General features: G+C 39.1%; 1 protein-coding gene across 1 annotated transcript in view; it reads left to right on the plus strand.

Annotated features, from left to right (window-relative positions):
* The window catches only part of LOC145676587 (uncharacterized), a gene marked incomplete at its 5' end in the record, with an annotated part of 28,721 nt that extends 10,684 nt beyond the window's left edge, over window positions 1-18,037 (plus strand). Inside the window, one exon of the mRNA XM_081747421.1 lies at window positions 17,633-18,037. Within this exon, the coding sequence (XP_081603547.1) occupies window positions 17,633-18,037 (405 nt within the window). The remainder of the gene's footprint in view (window positions 1-17,632) is intronic.
* Window positions 18,038-20,539: the final 2,502 nt, after the last annotated feature.

The following is a 20,539-nucleotide window of genomic DNA, read 5'->3' on the forward strand; positions in this document are numbered from 1 at the left end:
AATCTTTCAGTTTAACTTCCCAACGATTGAATGATAATAGAAGAATTGGTGGAATGATAATGTGTAAGGAAACAGGAATACTCCGAGACATTCCATGCACACGATGTTCTCCGCCATAATTTACTTGGCCCGGGATTGAATCAGGAACCCCACACACCGCAGGTAAGCGTTCTATCACTGAGCTACCGTGACCCCATGTGGAAAACTAAATGCAGTTTCCATTTGATTTTTTACTCCCTTGTCACTGACATATATCAGACTCAAGCAATAAGGAAATTCTTAAGCCCCAAAGGAAAAGAGACTCTATATTAAATAAAAATAAAATATTTTCCTCAAAAAAATATAGTTTATAATTCGACAGATGGAATGTAGTTCTCAATCCTGGTTGCCACACTGTTGCCAGGCGGTGTGTACTTTCTGCGAGACTGAGCTAGTGAAGCGCAGAAAGTATCGACGCTTGACTGTGTGACGTGTCAACCCACCTAAATTAGTATCCGAACGGCTAACTTTCTACCTAAAAACCTACACCCATCCAAAGATGCACAAGGGCCTTCCCCAGTGGGTCAACCCGTCCAACCAACCTCCTAAAGGTGTTAAGGGGGGACCAAAGCAGTACTCCAGTGTCACACGCTCTAAGCAACCTAGACCAACATCACCACAGGACACTACCATTCCAACCGCTACCATCAAAAAGGCTAAGACTACCGACCAATCGCTTCATCAAACTTCAATACCCATTGATACCGCTTCTCCGAACCCATCCACCTCTGCTACTCCCAGCAATACATCATCCACTCCAACTTCTGTTCACAATTTCCTACTAACCGTCTATGACCCAAAATACAAGTCCGAGAAAGAAATCTTCCTCCAAAATTCAAAGTATGTTCCAAGGGCCGGACTTCATCAATTATCAAAACCAACAATGGCTTCATTCTGAAATCTCAAAATCCAAATTTCCACATCCACATTCGCAATAAGGCCACATTTGAAATATTTGGACCGAAAGCAAATCTGAAACTTTTAAATCCTAGCTCCCCAAACTCTCCTCCACCTCCCAGAAGGCCTCCACTTCTATCCGTCGTTATACGCGGCGTAGATCCCGATATCTCCGATTATGAAATTCATGACGAGCTTCGTCAAGAAGGACTCGAAGTGAAGAAATGTCTTCGCATGAAAAACGACCGAGGACCTACCTACCTACTTTGTCCGTATCCTAATAAACTAACAAGATGTCATTGATCATCTTCTTGCCAACGGCGCCTACATCTATAGACGCCGACATAAAGTCGAACCTTCCAAAGCTCCAGCACCTCTACCTGTACGATGCGAAAACTGCCAGATTTGCAACGACCACACCTCCTCATCCTGCATCAACCAAACCAAATGTGGCTATTGCGCGTAAGATCATCCAACAAAAAACTGTCCCAACCTCAAAAGATCCACCAGAATGTAACACCTGTGGAGAAAAACACCCCACATACAGTTACCGCTGTCAAGGTAAACCTGCTCCCGATCCAGCCAACCCCGAATTAGTGGTACCACTCCGCCCTATAGACATTCCCACTCCTCCAAGCAACTCTCTGAAAGACCCCGTGACAGTCGAAGATCTGCTCCCCTTCATGACTGTTGCACTCGAAAACATCAATTTTTTCCACAGGGACCACATTCTGACCCAAATCATCCTCTGCGCCAAAGCATGTACAACCTCCAGCTTCATGCCACCTACAGCAGCCCGAATGCACACTTTGAAATCCATTGTACCGAGACATTCTAAATGATGGCAAGACCTCAAGCTCTCTCAACATACAACTTTCTATTCCTCAATATCCGATCTCTACCTACTCACCAAATCATGTATACCCAGCTACTGCAGGAAAACAAAATAACTGCCTTCGCCCTAAATGAAACCTACTTGGCTCCCCAGGTATCTTGCTACATACCAAAATACAACATAAACAGACACGATGGCCCTCACAGAAACAGAATCCATGGCGGAACATTGATAGGCATTAAAAACTACATACCACACCGAAAAATCATACTTTTCCCCCAACAATCTCTACCTACTCACCAAATCATGTATACCCAGCTACTGCAGGAAAACAAAATAACTGCCTTCGCCCTAAATGAAACCTACTTGGCTCCCCAGATATCTTGCTGCATACCAAAATACAACATAAACAGACACGATGGCCATCACAGAAACAGTATCCATGGCGGAACATTGATAGGCATTAAAAACTACATACCACACCGAAAAATCATACTTTCTCCCCAACTATCTCTACCAGAATACAACATAGAAATATTACATCTAAAACACCGTAGTATCGCAATAGGAGCAATTTACATCCGCCCTGGACACCAGATCCGCACTGATTTCTTCACACGCATTGATAGGAACAATAGACATTACATAATCATGGCAGATATTTACTTCCACAGCAGAACCCAAGCCGATAAACAGGACTTCCTTACCTTTATAGACCAACAAACCAATGGAGAATTCCATGTACTACCAAAACTCACCAGACCAATTAGCAATACATCTCCTGACATAGTTATAACCTCCTCAACGCCTTCTCAACATATAACTCTCGAGGTCCTGGACTCAGTTGGCAGCGACCACGTTCCTATAAAAGTTATGCTTGAATTTCCTAACCACCTTCCCCTGATAAATCCAACCAAGAGAAAAATATACGCCTACCACAATGCTGACTGGAATTCATACCGACAAGAAATAGATCACTCCATTGCAAATATTACACCTCCTACAAATTCCGAAGAACTTTTACAAACCGTCCAACCTCTCACAGATATCCTTCAAACAGCAGCAGATCAACATATTCCAATTCAAAATATCACTTCTCATAAACCCAAACTACCCCCAAATTACCTACCCCTAGTCACAGCCTCTCGCCGTGCCTACAGAGAATACCTATTGACCCGAAACCTTAAAACTCTTCGCCTCCACCGACAATACCTACGAATAGTCCATAATTACATAATAGCCTACAAACGCAGACAATGGATACTCACATGCAACAAACTCTCCACAGAAGCTCACCCCACCAAATACTGGAAGCGCTTCAACCAACTTACAGGCAAAAATAACCATTCACCATATCCTATCATTGTTAATAACCAAGCTCCAATCACAGACACCGAGAAAGCTAACATATTCGCAGATCACCTGCAAGATGTATATACACCCCTTCCTGAACACACCTTACCCTGCAATCTATCCCGAATCATCAACCAAAGATCCGATCCATACTCACCTACTCTAATCCCGAACAATTATCATACCGCCAATGAACAAGATCCTCTCACAGCTCCTATATTACCAAACGAAATTCATAACATCATTACCCGAAAGAAAAACACCGCACCAGGACTTGACTCCATACCCTACCGCCATATCAAAGAATCACCCCCTTCCATGTACTCTCTCCTCTGTGCAATATATAACTTCATGCTCAGAACTGGATACTTTCCAATTGAGTGGAAAGTCTCCAAAGTTCTAGTATTCCTGAAACCAAAAAAACCTCCCCAAGACCCCCAATCCTATCGACCCATCCAACTCACATCTACCTTCAACAAAATACTGGAACGCATTTTGTTCCAACGCTTACATACCCATCTATCTATACACAATCTCTTGCCACGAGAGCAAGCAGGCTTCCGACCCAACTACAGCATCCTAGATCAGCTCCTACGTCTTAGCACAGCAATTTACAATCAGTTTAACCAATCAAAACCCACATGCCTTGTAACATTCGACCTAGAAAGAGCGTTCGACAAAGTCTGACACGCCGGACTGATTCACAAATTCCACAATTTCTTCCTACCACACAATTACATTCCGCTCATACATTCCTTCCTAACCGACAGAATAGCATATGTTACCATCAATGAAGCCTTCTCACACCCTATTTTCCTCCATTGTGGAGTCCCGCAAGGCTCTGCACTATCACCTCTCCTTTACATACTGTATGCTGCCGATCTCCCGGAATTCCCAAATAACCTAAACCTTTCCCAATTCGCAGACGACACAGCCTTTCTCGCAACAGCTAACTCCATTCAACAGATAAACAAAACACTACAGACCAGCATCGATACCTTTACCCGGTGGTGCTTCACTTGGCGCCTAAAGACCAATCCTACCAAAACACAAGCTTTAGTATTCCTACCCCCTAAGACACGTAGCAAGATCCGGAGAAATCTCCGACTCCTAGATATCACCGTCGACGATACACCAATCCCTCCAACAAACACACTCACCTATCTTGGGATCACCTACGACTCAAAGCTAACCTGGAATCCACACCTGCAAACCATAACCTCAAAAGCCCGAAACCGACTTAACCTTTTAAAGCGATTATATGGCACAACCTACAACGACTCAGCAAAGGTAGTCGTTAACCCTGGTTCGGCTAATAATATAAGTAAATCTTTAGTGACAGTAATTGTTCACACCTTAAAATATCTTCCGTAATTATATCCACTAGTATTCTCACCTTTTCTACTGAAATTACAAGTCGATGATGAGTATTAAATAATTTATTCGTTGATTCTCTTCGAACGTATATCCACACAAAACTGTCTTGCAATCATACATGTTGATTAGGTATCCATAAACAACTACATAGCAACCAACTAGGCAATAATGTATATTTCTTACATATATTAAACACATTCTTCTTTTGTTATTTTTTTTAATTAACATTATATCAAGTATAGTGCTTGTGTAGAAGCACTTTCTGCCCAAGATACAAGTAATTATCAACCGATACAAAGTATCTCGTTGTAAACCTGGGGACTCAATGCACATATAACCACCAACACCTACAAAGCCTTCTTAAGACCTGTTCTCACCTATGGTCATACTGTATGGATCCGACGATGGGACTGAATATAAAAGTTACAAGGGAGCTTGGCTTTTATATTTAAGAACCACTGGTCCGTTTATAATAATGATATTACATTAATTATGTCCTTTACATTTTGATCGACCCTCGTATATAACTTTATTAAGTTTCCTTCATATAAATACATTTATAATAAGTCTTTTATTTCATTAATATTTATCTTTTATTATAAAAACGTCGTCGCTTACTAATATAATCAATGAAGGGTGCGAAGTCAAAATCGTAAGAGGCAATTACATTTTAAAACATAAATCACAATAATCAATAGTTTCAATCATTATTAAAAACGGTGATGTTAACAATGTTTGATCTCTCCAGGGCGCATTATATAGTAATTACTTTAGATGATATTTTACAGTATACATCGTATCAATAAGGCGTTATGATACAAAAGAATCTTATTCGAGTACCATATAAGGTAGCGCATGAAGACAGTCGTCGGATAATTAGCTTAATAGAATGAACCTTATACTTAACATGATCTTTGACAACAAAGTTTCAACACAGATCAATATAATGTAAATAACCTTTGTGTTTAATCAATTATGAATCAAATTATAATTCTTCACATTAACAAGACAGAATAAAAAAAATCATTTGAAAATTATCATTGGTTAATGAGAATTAAAGAAAATTAAATTAAGTAAAAATCAAAAATTAAACGTAACCTACGTTCGGACGAACAAAAGGAAGAAAATAAATCTATTTTTACACAAACAGAAGACACCCTTTTATTTTTTTCTTTTAGTCTCCTTCATTCTTATTAATTTGAGCAAGAATGTCAGGCGCAACTAATCTTTTCACTAAACGTATCCATTTTTCTCTTGTATACTGAGTAGGTCTCCAAACCTTCAACTCATCTATATTACGAAGTCCAATTGACGTACCCGTTTTAGCGTTCAACATCTATTAACTGCTATTTCCGAATAATTATTTACAGATACGTCATGTAAAAGGTCGTTTTCATCATTAACATGAACATGTAAGTTTGAAGATAAATGTTCATAAGAATCAATAGCTGATGTGAGTTTGACATTATCGCATAAATTTGAAGATAAACGTTCATGAGAATCTATAGCTGATATGGGTTTAACCCCTACCACATCAGCTGCAGTTAGTTTAAATTCATACTCGTGTATGGTTCCAATAAAGTACATTGTACCGCACAATCATGATTATGTCCCGTATTGTTGTTCTGTACAGGAATTGTGTCATTATCTTGATTTTGATGCGAAGTGCCATCTCTTGAATTACGATTACGTCTATCCATGTAGTTTACTGTATTCCTGGAATTTCGCCATGTATCTCGTCTATTTTTGAATCTATTTTGGTTATATGGTCTAACATAAGGATTGCCACGATTAATTAGGTTAGGTGGATTCCCAACATATCTTTGCCTATTTTGCTCGTTCGGATTGTTTGAATTTGATCGAATTAAGTTATATTCCGTATTATCTGCATTGCGGATATTTAGATTCCGAACAGGTACAAGGTGATCTGAATTGTTTTTAATTTTGCCTAATCCTGCTTGATGATTCTGAGCATGGTATTGAGTTTCATAACATTGGACAAGCATTAATAGGTGATTAAAACTCATACACTGGGTAGAAAACAGAATCTGTTGTAGTTTAAACGGTAGTAAATTTCGAATTGATGCAATTATTCTAGATTCCGATTGCAGTGGATTTACGACTTTTAATTCGTTATATGTATTTACAACAAAATCAACAACAGATTTGTGCAAACGAGGATTAAAAGGTTGGTTTCTAATCGTGGCATCTCTGTTTGCAAGCAAAAAGTCATTTTCGTAATTTGCAATCAGCGCTGCTTTGAATTCATCATATGTATTGACGTGATCTCGTACTGCTTTAAACCATAAAGAACATGGTGGGAGTAATAAATGAGGGATTAGTTTCATATATTGCGATTTATCTATACACATTATATTGCACTCATCCTGAAATTTTTCTAGGAAAGAGGTAGCATTTTCATTACATTTACCACTAAACTTACTCATTGCACGTATTTCGCTCATCTTTACACTTAACTTTACCTTCCTTTCACCATTTCGTGTTCGTGTTGAGTGACAATTCCTACCTACTGCGTGATGTGTAGTTCCACCATCTCTTTTCCGCCCATCTGTATTCCTTGGATGAATTCTTTCCAAAATAATGTCCTCATTGGATGGATTACTTGAAGAAGAGGTAACATAAGGTCCACGTTGTTCTGCTACGGGTGAATGCGAGGTCATCTCTTGTGAACAAGGGAACTCCAAACGATCATTAACCATGTTGTTGTGATATGCGTTGTCCTTAATCTGTAATGTCCTAACTTCCTCTTGTAAAGTAGATATCAATTGAGTATTTGCACGTATTTGGTTAGAATTATCTGTGACCTGAATCTTTTGTTGACGTACAGAAGATTCTATTACTTCCAAATCCTTTTTTACACAATTGACTTCTTGGATTACATGGTTGTAATTATCCTGGCAATCTTCAGATACTCTTTTTAGCTTTTCATCAAACCGTAATGTGATGTCTCTCACCGCCTGGATAACAGATTGTTTCGTCTCTTCTGATTTTTGGTCTATTTGCTCCAACCGTCTACTTGATTCCTCATACTGTTTACTGGATTCCTCGGATTTCTCCTGAACCGTTTGCTTTAATTCTTCCGACATCTGGGCTAAATTTTGTTCCAGTCGTTGTTCTTGTCCCTGTAAAGCCATTAAGATTTTGTCTTCTAATGTCAACATTTCGGGTGCAATAGGAGCTGTATTTTGTTCGTTGTTACCACTGTCAACAGTTTCTTTCTCCATTGCCTCACCAATCATGCTTGTTCTTGTGATTACTCTGCCACTTCTAAGAATAGTTGTGTTCGTATTCATAAACCTTCTTACTGAGGTAAATTCACCCTTACTTTAAACTTCAGGATATGAATTTACAAGATTTCCGGGTGAGGTAAACCAAAAATTTTACAACGACTCACCAAAGGTAGTCGTTAACCCTGGTTCGGCTAATAATATAAGTAAATCTTTAGTGACAGTAATTGTTCACACCTTAAAATATCTTCCGTAATTATATCCACTAGTATTCTCACCTTTTCTACTGAAATTACAAGTCGATGATGAGTATTAAATAATTTATTCGTTGATTCTCTTCGAACGTATATCCACACAAAACTGTCTTGCAATCATACATGTTGATTAGGTATCCATAAACAACTACATAGCAACCAACTAGGCAATAATGTATATTTCTTACATATATTAAACACATTCTTCTTTTGTTATTTTTTTAATTAACATTATATCAAGTATAGTGCTTGTGTAGAAGCACTTTCTGCCCAAGATACAAGTAATTATCAACCGATACAAAGTATCTCGTTGTAAACCTGGGGACTCAATGCACATATAACCACCAACACCTACAAAGCCTTCTTAAGACCTGTTCTCACCTATGGTCATACTGTATGGATCTCAGCAAACCACAAGTTCTACCAGAAACTAGCCATCCTACAAAGGCACGCACTCTACCTCGCATACCGAATAAGCCTGCCCAGCCCAACGAGAGAGCTTTACGACCGGATAGATTTCCCTCCCATCCTGTTACACCTTGAAACCCTTTGCCAAAAATACATCAACAATAGAACCGAAACTGCCCATCTCATGATCATCCTAGACATCATCCAATATGATGCAAACCATGACGCGCCGCCAATCCATCAGGATTCACCTCTCCAACATTACATGACTTTACGCCATCTTTCCCAAGATACCGCTACCATAGACCCTGAAATTCTAAACATCTATAGACCTCAACAGCGATCTTCCGACATCTACCCGGTTTATGCATGAACCTATACCAGGATACCGAACACCCAAACATTCCTATACCAAAAGGTCGAGCAGGCACATCTCTGCTCTGGCCGGCCATTCTGACTAAGGTCTTCCAGGGTTTCCTTTAGTCACACCAGGCAAATGCCGGAATGGTACCGAACATAGGCTCTGGCCGAAAGAACCTTCCAAATCCTTGGCCATATTCCGAAATAAAATAATAAAAAAATATATAAAAAAGTAAAAAACTAGTGATTAAAGAAAACTACCCAAACACCTCAACAAATAAATCATCCTCTCCTGATAATCCTTACTCCTCTAACCCGAAGAAAGGGCGTTTCCCTTTAAACGGGATGACGACCAAAAAGAAAAATGTACTGAAAATCCATCTATAAAATCCATCAAACTTATTTTACGAATTACAGGGATGTGTATATTAGGGAATGTGTTTCTCTGGACCTGAGGAAGTGGATTTTTCTTGATCAATTTCATTCTCAGGCAGACAGGATGATTCTTAAGTGTACAGGAAAATCTCTCATGAAATCTGAAAAAAAAAAATCTTTCTTGAACTTGTGGTCTTGTAATACAGCTAGGAAGTCTTACGAGACAACAGTGAGGTACTTCATTAAGCAGGATTTAATCTCGTGTCGCGTCGTTTTGTAACTAATCTTAGTATCGATTTTTCTTCGGGGGAGGGGCAAGAAAGTGTGGTCTACATTGTGAGAGTTTACCTTGCATTTTTGTCTATGCATCCGCCAGCTGGATCAGATTAAAGCCCCGTCGTACTTCGGATTCCAAATTAATAGTGTATCCCGTTCATCATCACTAAGATGTAGCATTAAAGGCGCAAACTTAAAACTCTTTAAAAAAGTTGTTGTGCACCACCGTGTGAATTTATGGTGTAAAGAGGAAGGAAATTCTCTGTCTTTATGCCTGACTGATTACATCTATGAAACTTTTGAGTTTAACGTCACACGTTTATGTCCTTTAGGTTAAGGGAAGCAATGATTAAGGCAAATGAATGATGGAAGAATTATAAAACATGTTTTTTTTTTTCGATTTTATTCATCCATTATTCTTGGACCAATTTCGACTTTAAGCAATAGCAGTGATGCTTGAAGATCCAAACAAAACATGAGAATTAGATAACTTTACGAAAGTTATATATATATATATATAATTACCCTACTAGCGAGGAAGCTGTCGGCTAGTTGGCACGTGCTTGGCTGTTGGCTTTCTACGCTTCCACTTGAAACGCATACTTTCATATAATCTGCCTTTTGTTATACTTGCAAACGATGCTTTAGACGCTTCTCAGAGCGTCATAGCATCACTGGCCGTTGATTGGGTATTGACTTGCCTTGACTTGTAATACGCTTGCGTCAAGATTGAATGGAACACTAAATGCAAGGTTGCTCCCATGTAACTTCGTTACTGTAATTCAGCTTGCGACATGCTTGGACGTTTCCCAATCAAGCTGAATGCAAGCTTGGCCAACTTGCAATGCAAGCTTACAGCAAGCAGTTTGGAAGTTGTCTCTGCTACTAGGGTGTATTTATTGCTTTATCTGTGATCGATTTCAACCTCAAAATAGAGATAACTATACGCTATGTTTTGTCATAGCATCCTTTTTCTTAATGAAAGGAAAGATATTATGTGACAAATAGACAAAAAAAAAGACCAGCATTTAGCATAGATCAGTAAAAACGCGCCTACGTTTGGTTCTATTACACTTTGGGTATATGCAAATAATTGTAACTGGTTTCTTCCTCAAAAGGAAAAAAAAAGTGGACATAATAGCTAATCAGATAAGTTTGGTCGCACATTGATTACAGACGAGGATAGCTCAGTCGAGGTGTACTATAGGCAGGAAAGTGTTAACAATAGCGTAAAGCTAAGTAATGCATATTCACAAGACGGTACACAGAGAAAAATCCGTTCTCCGGACAGCGGTATATTGTACAAATATAAGGTATCCTCTTGCTTACTATAGAAATCAGTACGGAGCATACGTTATCCGTATGCTACATAGGCACTGCCCTTAGATGTTACATCATGCCGTTGCAGGATGTCTGACATCTAACAGTTTCCCGTGCATAACATGCATATACTTGTGTTACATACAAATGGACGAATATAACATATAGCTGTCGAAGGTGAGATCCTGACCACCTACATTGTTTCATACGGAACGTACGTATAGATTGAACACTTATACAGAAAGTATTATAAAACATGCGTTTTCAGTTATACGTCTGCTGTACGTTAAGTCTAAGAACTACAGGAATTATGCATGTAACCTATCTTTTTAAGTACGTCACCTACACTTTTTTTCTCAGTGTAGACAAAGTATACGGCAGGTAGACAAGGTTTCCTGTGTCTCTGTCGGTGAAATATGCATAGAAAATGGGGAAAAAATGTGTATGTTGTATTTATTGACCTAGAAAAGGCTTTCGACCAGGTGAATGGGAATTGTTAGTTGGAGTTCTAGAGAAAGATGGATTGGAACGGTAAGGTCAAAGACTCATAAGGAACTCGTATATGAACCAACAACTGAGTTCAGAATAGGGAAAGAAATGACAGAGGAAAGTTGAAAAATGAAATGAAATTTTTATTTATTTATTGAACAATATCCCAGATACAGCATAACTTTGCCATTTTACACAGGGACATGCTAACAAAAGAAAGAAAAAAAAACAAGACAACAATAACAACAACATAGAAAAAAAAGTGTAAAAGTAAAACTATTCCGTCAAAGCTCCTTTAATTGCTCTTTCAAACACTGGGTAGCTCGAAAAACTGTCCACATCAGTTGTTACTTGATTATAACTGTTTGGTATTCTATAAAAAAGAAACCTCTGTATAACAGCCAACCTAGGACGGGCAAGATTGAATAGGTGGGTATTCCGAGTGATGCGGGAAGGGACACGTAAGGATAGTTCCTGAAGTAATATTTCCGATCTTAAGGTTCCATTGACTATTTTATGTAGATATTTCAGGTCAGAGATAATTCTGCGTACTTCAGGAGTCTGAATATTAAGATGTCGCAAGAGCTCCTTCTTAGATAATATTCGAAGTGCAGGAACACGAAATCGGACTATAGCAATGAAGAAATTGAGAACAGAATCAAGTCTAGAGAGATGTGTAGGTGCTGCCATGGCCCATATGGGAGAGCAGTATTCGATCTTGGGCGCTATTAAAGTCTTATAAAAAGTTGCTAATGAAGAAACAGTGCGGTGTTCGGTGAATCGATAAAGAAGTCCCAACATGCGCATTGAATTCTTTAGTATTGAGGAGATGTGGTCAGAGAAGGTGAGTTTTGAATCAAAGATGACACCAAGATCGTTATGACTAGCAGAATGTGTGATAGGGGAATCGTTGATATGGTATGTGGAGGGAACAGGAGACTTTTTCAAAGTAAAAGTAATACTGTCACATTTCTTACTGTTGAGTTTCAAGTGCCACATTTCACACCAGCCTGTAAGGTAATTTATGTCATCCTGTAGAGCAATTGTGTCATGGAGACACGATATTTCTCTGTATAACTTACAATCGTCAGCAAAAAACAGAAGGCCACTAGGTTGAGCTGATAAGTGCGTGCAGAGATCGTCCATATACAGGACAAACAGTAGAGGCCCAAGTACACTCCCCTGAGGCACCCCTGAGATCACGGGTTGGGGGTTAGAAGTCGCCCCTGAAAGAACAACTCTCTGTTTACGGTCCTTCAAGTAGCTTGTGATTAGAGAGAGAAATTTGCCATGTACATTAAATCTATTGGAGAGTTTATGAAGAAGATGAATGTGACTGACAGAATCAAAGGCCTTCGAGAGATCAAAGTAGATAACATCTAATTGAGTATTGTTATTCATACATTTGACTGCACAGGAAAGAAGAGTACTTAAGTTTGAGAGACTTGAGCTTTTCGGTAGAAAGCCGTGCGAAACTGAAATGTTCGAGTTTTACGTCTCGCGGTTATGCCGGTTAGGCTAAAGGAGACGGTGATGATGAGTAATGAATGAAATGGTGGAATGAAGAAAGTGGAAGGAAACGGGGAAACTCCGACTAAACCCACGCACACGGTGTTTGTCCACCACAAAGTTCACTTGGCGGGGGCTGAGATCGAACCCGGGACCCCAAGCACCAGAGGTGAACGCTCTACCACTAAGCCACCGCGGCCCAGAGGAGAGTTAAGAGGGGAATTTGACAGAGTTGTCTCTCGTCGACGTTATTTAATATCTATTTAGAAAAGAGCCTACATAAGGAAGAGGTTATTTTGGTGGGAGGTAGAATGATAAGGTATACACAGTTTGCAGTGCAGATAATATGACGTTTATTGTGCAGTCTGAAAATAAAATTATTAAAGGGTTAGAAAACTTGAAGGGCTGGGAAGAATACGGTATGAAAATATATGTTAGGCAAAAACTATGGTGATTGGAACGAAGAGGCCATTGTCAAATATACAAATATGAGGGCAGAATAGAACAGGAAAAAGTAGCCTATTTGCTGGGTTCTTAAACAAAGAGTTAAGAAAAATGTTTTATATGGAATATTGCCCTCTATGGGGCAGAAGCGTAGACATTGCGCAAAATGAAGAAAAACGACTGGAAGCATTCGAAGTGTGGGTGTGGAAAAGAGTTTGGAGAATTAGCTTCGTCGATTGGTACAAGAAAGAGAAAGTGTTAGAAATAGTAGGAGAGAAAAGAATAATTTTATATGTAATTGAAAAGAGAAAGAGAATCTGGTTTAACATGGCTGAGGAGGAATCTTATCATGATGGATGTGCTAGAGGGTATAGTGGCAAGTTAAAAAAAAAAAAAAAGAGGATGAAACACGGTACAGTTAATGAACAATATTAAAACAAAAAAAAATGTAAGTGAAGATCGTGGTGCATGGAAATCTCCGAGTTCCGACAAGTGACCTCCCAACAATGGTGATTTATCATGGTGATTATGATTATGTCGATTTTTCAGAAAATAGTATTGCCGAAAATTTCATTTTTCATATGTCGATCTACGAAGTATTGTTTATACTTACAGGGCTATCCTATGATAAACCATGAATGTAGTTTCTTTAAGACTTATTAGCGTACGCGCCTTTGGCGTGGAAGACCCAGGTTCGATTCCCGGCGGGAGCTCATGTAGTTCGGATTCCACCTTAATAAGTAGGTCGAAGTCTCATATAGCCTTGCTGCTGAACAGGACGTTAAGCTCAAAACCAACTCAACTCTTTAATTGTGTGCAACGAGACGAGACAGAACCCTTTCAGACGAGACACGAGACGAGACGGGACGTCTCGTGAAATGTCTCGTTTCGTCTCGTGTCTCGAAAGTGAAAACGCTGGCGGGAATGGCCAAGATTGAAATTGCCAGTGGTCCTATAGATTATAAAAGGGAAATCCCCTTTGTGAGAAAACATGTTGAAAAGCCTTCATAGAAAAGTGTCCTCTGTCTATTGAATGAGACAATCGTGATACATGAGCTTCCAGGAATATCATCCTTAATCTCTTGTCCCCAACTTTCCTTGCTGTAAAGTGAGGAATTCTCATTTTTTTTCATTTCTGGCTGGAATGATGACAAACAAAACAAAGACAGGGAAGATTTTTACAAGGTCAAGAGACCGAACTACCACCACGAGCTATTCACTTTGAAAATTGGGTAAGGTCTACACTCATCACAGGCTGTAGTTGAAAGTTCTGGCTGAGGTGGCAAAGGAGAACAGGCTACACTTGTTTTTATTCTCTGGTGGCGCGGCGGTATTCTTTTGGCTAAATGAACCGAAAACGGCAATTGAAGTACGTCATCTTGAAACTAAAATGTTATCTTCTCTCTCTCTCTCTCTCTCTCTCCCACACACACACACATACACACACATACACATACACATAAAAGAACACTTTTACCATTTTACCGATCGCCCGCTTACAGCAGTCATGTCGTAAAATTCACCTCTTCGTTTGGAAGCCGGGAGAAAAACAAAGAAAGCAAAGATATTGTCGACGAACCCTTCAAATTGTTTCCTTTCAGCAAATTTATGGTAGTAACAATAACACTGGAAGTGAAGAGGTTTTACAGGGGGGCTTCCTTTTGTTACGCGGAAATGTTTGATCTGACCAGAGTGCGAAATTGCCCTCTGCTTCCATATTGAGAGGAGGGGAATACTTCCCTTTCCTAGTGAATAATATTCATTAGGACCTGAATTATCTTCAAAAATGGTTTCTTACAGACGGATAAAACCTTCTGAACTTAATAAGTATAAAGAACATTTGGTATAATATTCATGGAACTCCGTTGAAAGCAGAAAATATCATGAGAATGATCAAAATTCGAACATTGAAGAACATAATTAACAGAAAAGAAATAGGATACCCAAACCATATTTTTAACCCTGCTATAAAATGTATATCCTATATTTTTACTAATTCCTTACTCCCATGAAAATAACCTGGCGAGGATATTCTCTCCAAATTATTCAGACTGAAATCTTTTTATTCCGTACGATTTCGCCCCCTGACAATACGGAGAAACAAATGCTGTTAAAATCCATACACATGACCCTTCCGGGACTCAACACGGGGAATTCAAGCCGATAGTCTATCGCCGCACACCGATCGGCTTGGCATGAAGGTGTACCTTGTATGATTACGAATAGATCACAACAATATAAGAAACTTTAATCCAAAATGGCCACCCGAAAATCATTGTTTTAGACCACTAGCTAATCTGGGTGTACTGTCATGAGTTTGTTACATAAACGGGGCAACCACAATATAGGGGCACACACCCCGCGGGTATGGGAACAGATTTGTACCATGGAGGTGTAGACTGGCCCCAAGCATTCTTTCCTCCGATGTGTCGTTCAGCTCCCATTACAATGGCACTTTAAGTAGAGCTTACTGTGCAGTAACCTATAAAATTTCAATCAAATAATTTCCATTACTCAATAAAATTATTTGGTTCCAAGCTTTAAAAAAATAATAATTGCAACAAATCTAAACATGCTAAAATGGAAATTAGTTTTTGGATTGGTATGGGTTAACACTGTGAAACCTAAAGGCTGGAGTATACGAAATCAAAGTGTACACACACACACATCTATCTATCTATCTATCTATCTATCTATCTATATTATATATATATATATATATATATATATATATATATATATACCGAAACTATAAAGCAAGTGGGCTGATAGTATACGGTAGTGTCGGGCAAGGGCGCCCATCAGGGAGGGCAAGGTGGGGCGCTGGCCCCCTTAGAGGAAATTGTACTTTGGAATATCGGAAACAATCGAATTTTTATATTAGTTGCAGCAAAATTTGAAAGTATATTTGAAACGTCGCTTATACTTGCCCCCCCCCTTGGAAACCAGAACCCAGGCGCCCTTGTATGGTGACACCTTTACATCGAACTTTGCTTGTCGTGTAAACATTATTTGACATTAGTGTTTTCATCTTCCACGTACCTATGAGCAATTTACTATATATTCGTGTATTGAAACTGGTGAAACAAATTTCAGTTTCAAAATGTAAAAAAAAAAAAAAAAAAAAAAAAAGCCAGGGTCGAGAAGCCTTAGACAACTAACAGCAGAGATATATTATCTTGTAAACTATTTGTCCTTACGTTGTGAGCTTATTTGAATTTATTTTTAAGACCTTTAGGCAACTTTGGCCCACTCCGAATTGATGATGATGGAAAAATTAGTGCAATGAAGAAAGTGATAGGATACAAGACAACTTCGAGAAAACACACACACGCGATGTTTGTTCACCACATAGCTCACATGGCACTAACCGAGATCGAACCGACTACCACACACACTGGAGGTGAATGCTTCACGGTGTAGCCACCGTGACATTTCTTGTCTTGTATGTTCTGGGTAATAACTTAGATGTATTTTGATTAGCATGGTGCAGTCTCCTACATTTTACTTTCGTTCCCATGGTATGCTGCTATATTTTTTACGAGACGAGACAGAACCTCTCGAGACGAGACACGAGACGGGACGAGCAGATTTTTTCGAGACGAGACATGATTTGCACGAGACGAGACGAGAAAGCCTGAAATCTCGTCTCGTCTCGTCTCGTGGCAACGCTACTCTTTAAGACTTAGCAATTTGTTGAAACTGAAACTGTTGAAGGATTTGAGAATGAAAAAAAAACATTCATTTTATGTTTCTTTTAAAATGTTAAGATTGAGTATTTCTATAATTACTAATAGACAAGAAACAAATCAATGTGGTTTTGTGCAAAATATCGAGTATGTGAAAAGAAAATAAGTTCGAAAAAATAGTTAATTGATTACCAATTATCCATCGCCTAAAATAATTATTGATTATAATCGTCTATTGATAATGCCCAAAGAGCCTCTCAGGAATCATAATGTGATCAATCTATGAAAGAGTGAAGGTAGGTAGCTACTTCCTGGAGAATCACCGCTTTTACGAAAAATTTCCTTCAGAGATTTCACTTGCTCAGAATGTAGATTATTTCAGAAGTTATTTTATTTTATTTTACTTATTATTTTTTATTTTATTTATTTTTGTGGGTGAACAATATTTGAAATTCTATTTTCATGAGCAGTTGAATGTGAAATGTCGACCTCCTCCCCTACTGCGTAAAAATTTAAATTGTAGGGTCTATTATTGTAACTATAAGTAGGTATGCGAACTTATTACTCGGTACTAGTATAAGTTTGATGTTTTCCATGGGATCAGAGATGGTAAACTTACATATTATTCATTACAATCTTCATTTCAAAAACGTTAAAATATTTGACATTGTACTTTCAGGGAGGGTCCGAATTTGGACATAATTCTAAACGACGTGATACGGAAATATATGTTTAACGCTGTTTTTCTTTTTCACTTAGGATGACATCATTGTTACTGTAAAACGGACAGGCCGTGACACTGGATGCAAGGTGATAACTTACAAGATAGACCATACTGATGGAAGCAAAAGTCCCGGAGTAATTGGAATGACGGAAGCTAAGTTTGGACCGCTGTCACCACACATTGACACTTATAATGGCGCAGATATTGGCAATTACAAGATCCCAACACCAATTTATGAACCAGATACTAGTTTCAACCGGAAGTTTAGCGTTGTAGTACCCACATCGAATCCCGGACTACGCACTAAAAATACAAATGCCGCTGAGGATAAAAGCTCAAGCAAGGAGACTGCAAATGGATGTCCAGCAACAAATGATTTCGATTGTTCAGTAATAGTTCTCTGTATTTTACTAATACAATTAATAGTAATAAACTTGTAGCACTCTTAACGATCATAAATTATCTATCGTCATAAATCTCCTATATTTCTATGTCTGTACTTAGAAGGATGAGCACAAAATTAAGGTTTCCGACAAACCTTTTCAAACTAAAAAAGCGTGTTTCGTATCTCTGAATAAAAGGTTAAGAAAAAGAACTCACTAAATGCTTTGTATGAAGCAGAGATAACTACTTTCCCTTAAACGTGTTAAATCAATAGGTTCAAGCTGGGGTTCGTTACCTGTAATGAATGAATGGGGAGGGGTTAATGGGGACGCCAGCATCTAGGCTATATGTCCCCGTCACGATAAATATGGATGTTCAGGACTGCAAGATTAAAACAAGAACAGATTAAAAGGAATATATTTCAAAAGAACAAAGCGCTGCTACACGAAAATATGTAGATAAAATATATAACAATAACAATATATCCAAAAGAAAAAGGCAGAGAACATAAAATAATTTAGCAGCGATAAAAGAGTAACAACAAACAAACACCTCAGAGAACCTGAGAAACCCCACAATCACGAATGAACATAAGTACCAGGCGAACACTAGCATCATCATCATCCCCCAAGGCACTGGTAAGTAGACAAGGCAGTCCGAGACGTTCTCTGAGATCTGAGTAATCAGGACATTCAACAAGAATGTGCTGAATACTCAGAGGTACAATACACACTTCACAATACGGACGGTGCAATCTCCGCAGCAAACAGCTGTGCGTCAGATGAGAGTGGCCTATACGCAAACGCGTCAGGAGCACTTCATCTTGATGATTAGTCTGCGATGTCGTCTTCCATTCCCCTGAAATTGGCTTGACAATGTAAAGTTTATTTTCAGTGGCCTGGTCTCAATCCGCTTACCAGTAAGATCGCATCAAGGTATTAAAATGGCTATAGAGATCAGAGCAAGGAAGACTGTGCTCCAAGGCAACAGTGGCCAAGGCGGCGTTTTTGGCAGCTGTGTCTGCGCGTTCATTTCTCCGAATGCCGACTTGACCCGGCACCCAACAAACAACGACGACACCGTCCTGTTGTCGTAGCTGATGGCATCTCACAAGAATGTCTTGAACAAGGGTATTTCTGCTAAAGACATTCTGTAGGCTAACGATAACGTTCTTCGAGTCGGTGCAAACCAGCACGCGACGTACCGAAAGCGTGAAAGCATGGTCAAGAGCAAAATGAACGACATGTAATTCGACAGTAAAAATGGAACTCAGGCGATATAAACTGAATTCTGAGCTGCCTTCGTCGGTAACAAAGGCGCAGCCAACAGAATTCCCATCCTTGGAACCATCCGTATAAAACACATTAACATCGGGGTACTGTTCTAACAATACTACAAACTCCTGCTGGTATACCTGGAAACAGGTGCCCAGTTTAGAATGCGAAGACAAGCGCAATCAAATCGGGGCGTACGGAGGAGACACGGAGAGAAAGCACAAAACCGGAGCAATGAGAAACAGAGCCACACGAAATCCTCACACGTGTCAGCAAGAAATATCTCACACGCATGGATATACAATGGACGTGTGGCGCGAGGACGTGTTGCATAGCGCTCGTAAATCTGACCAACACGGAGACAGGGTCGACAAGGTTGGTCAGGGATACAACGTACACGCGCACAATAATGAAGAAGGCTCTTCCGACGTTGTGGGTAGTAAGGCCCTGACCCTGTCTCACTTTGGATTTGACCCCGAGCTTTGTGACGCCATAGGTCAAAGACAAATGCCCTTAGACCAGGGTCAATGACCTAGGAGTACCTAGGACCACCCCCTCTAGATTTTGGCAGGAGTACCTTGTTCCACCCGCCAAATTTTGGCAGGGGTAAAGAGAACACCCCCCTTCAATTTTGGAAATTGACAAATCTAAAAGTTTGTTATGGTAGCCTAGAATCAGGGTATGTATCTCTATCAATATTGGGGGTCCATCTCGTTCCCTTTCATGTATAAAAATTGCCAAAATATAAACGTAAGCAATACGTTGTACCACGTGGGAGGAACTCACCTTGATGAGGTACGAATATATGGTAGTGTACAAGGATTCATTTCCTTTGATGTTCCTTTTCAAAATTTGTTTTGGTACTTCTTAAGTTTGGGAGTTATCAAATAACACGTTTCTAGACCACAGCTTATTTCATTCTAACGTGAACAATTGCCGGAGGTTCTTGACCTCATTGAGAGCTAACTACAACATATAATTATATGGTTAATTCTAAGACTTAGTATATCGAGTGAGGTATGTAGGACCATTCTTTAAATTTGGGAATTGTGATAAACAAATTTTAGTATGAGGCGCGAAGTTTGAATGTTCAATACCTGATTCATATGAAACAATACTTTGGATTTTAGTCATAACTCATAGTCTAAGATTATGGGTGGAAAGTTATCTGATTGGTTGAATTTTACCTCGAGCTTTAGAAACCTGATAGGTAACCTTATTGAATCTTATGACTCATAGTCTAAAGGCAATACATGATACCTGGTATGTTACAACATTTATCAA

This window comes from Thermobia domestica, unplaced genomic scaffold, assembly GCF_964235325.1.
Source record: "Thermobia domestica unplaced genomic scaffold, izTheDome1.hap1.1 HAP1_SCAFFOLD_232, whole genome shotgun sequence".
NCBI lineage: Eukaryota > Metazoa > Arthropoda > Insecta > Zygentoma > Lepismatidae > Thermobia > Thermobia domestica.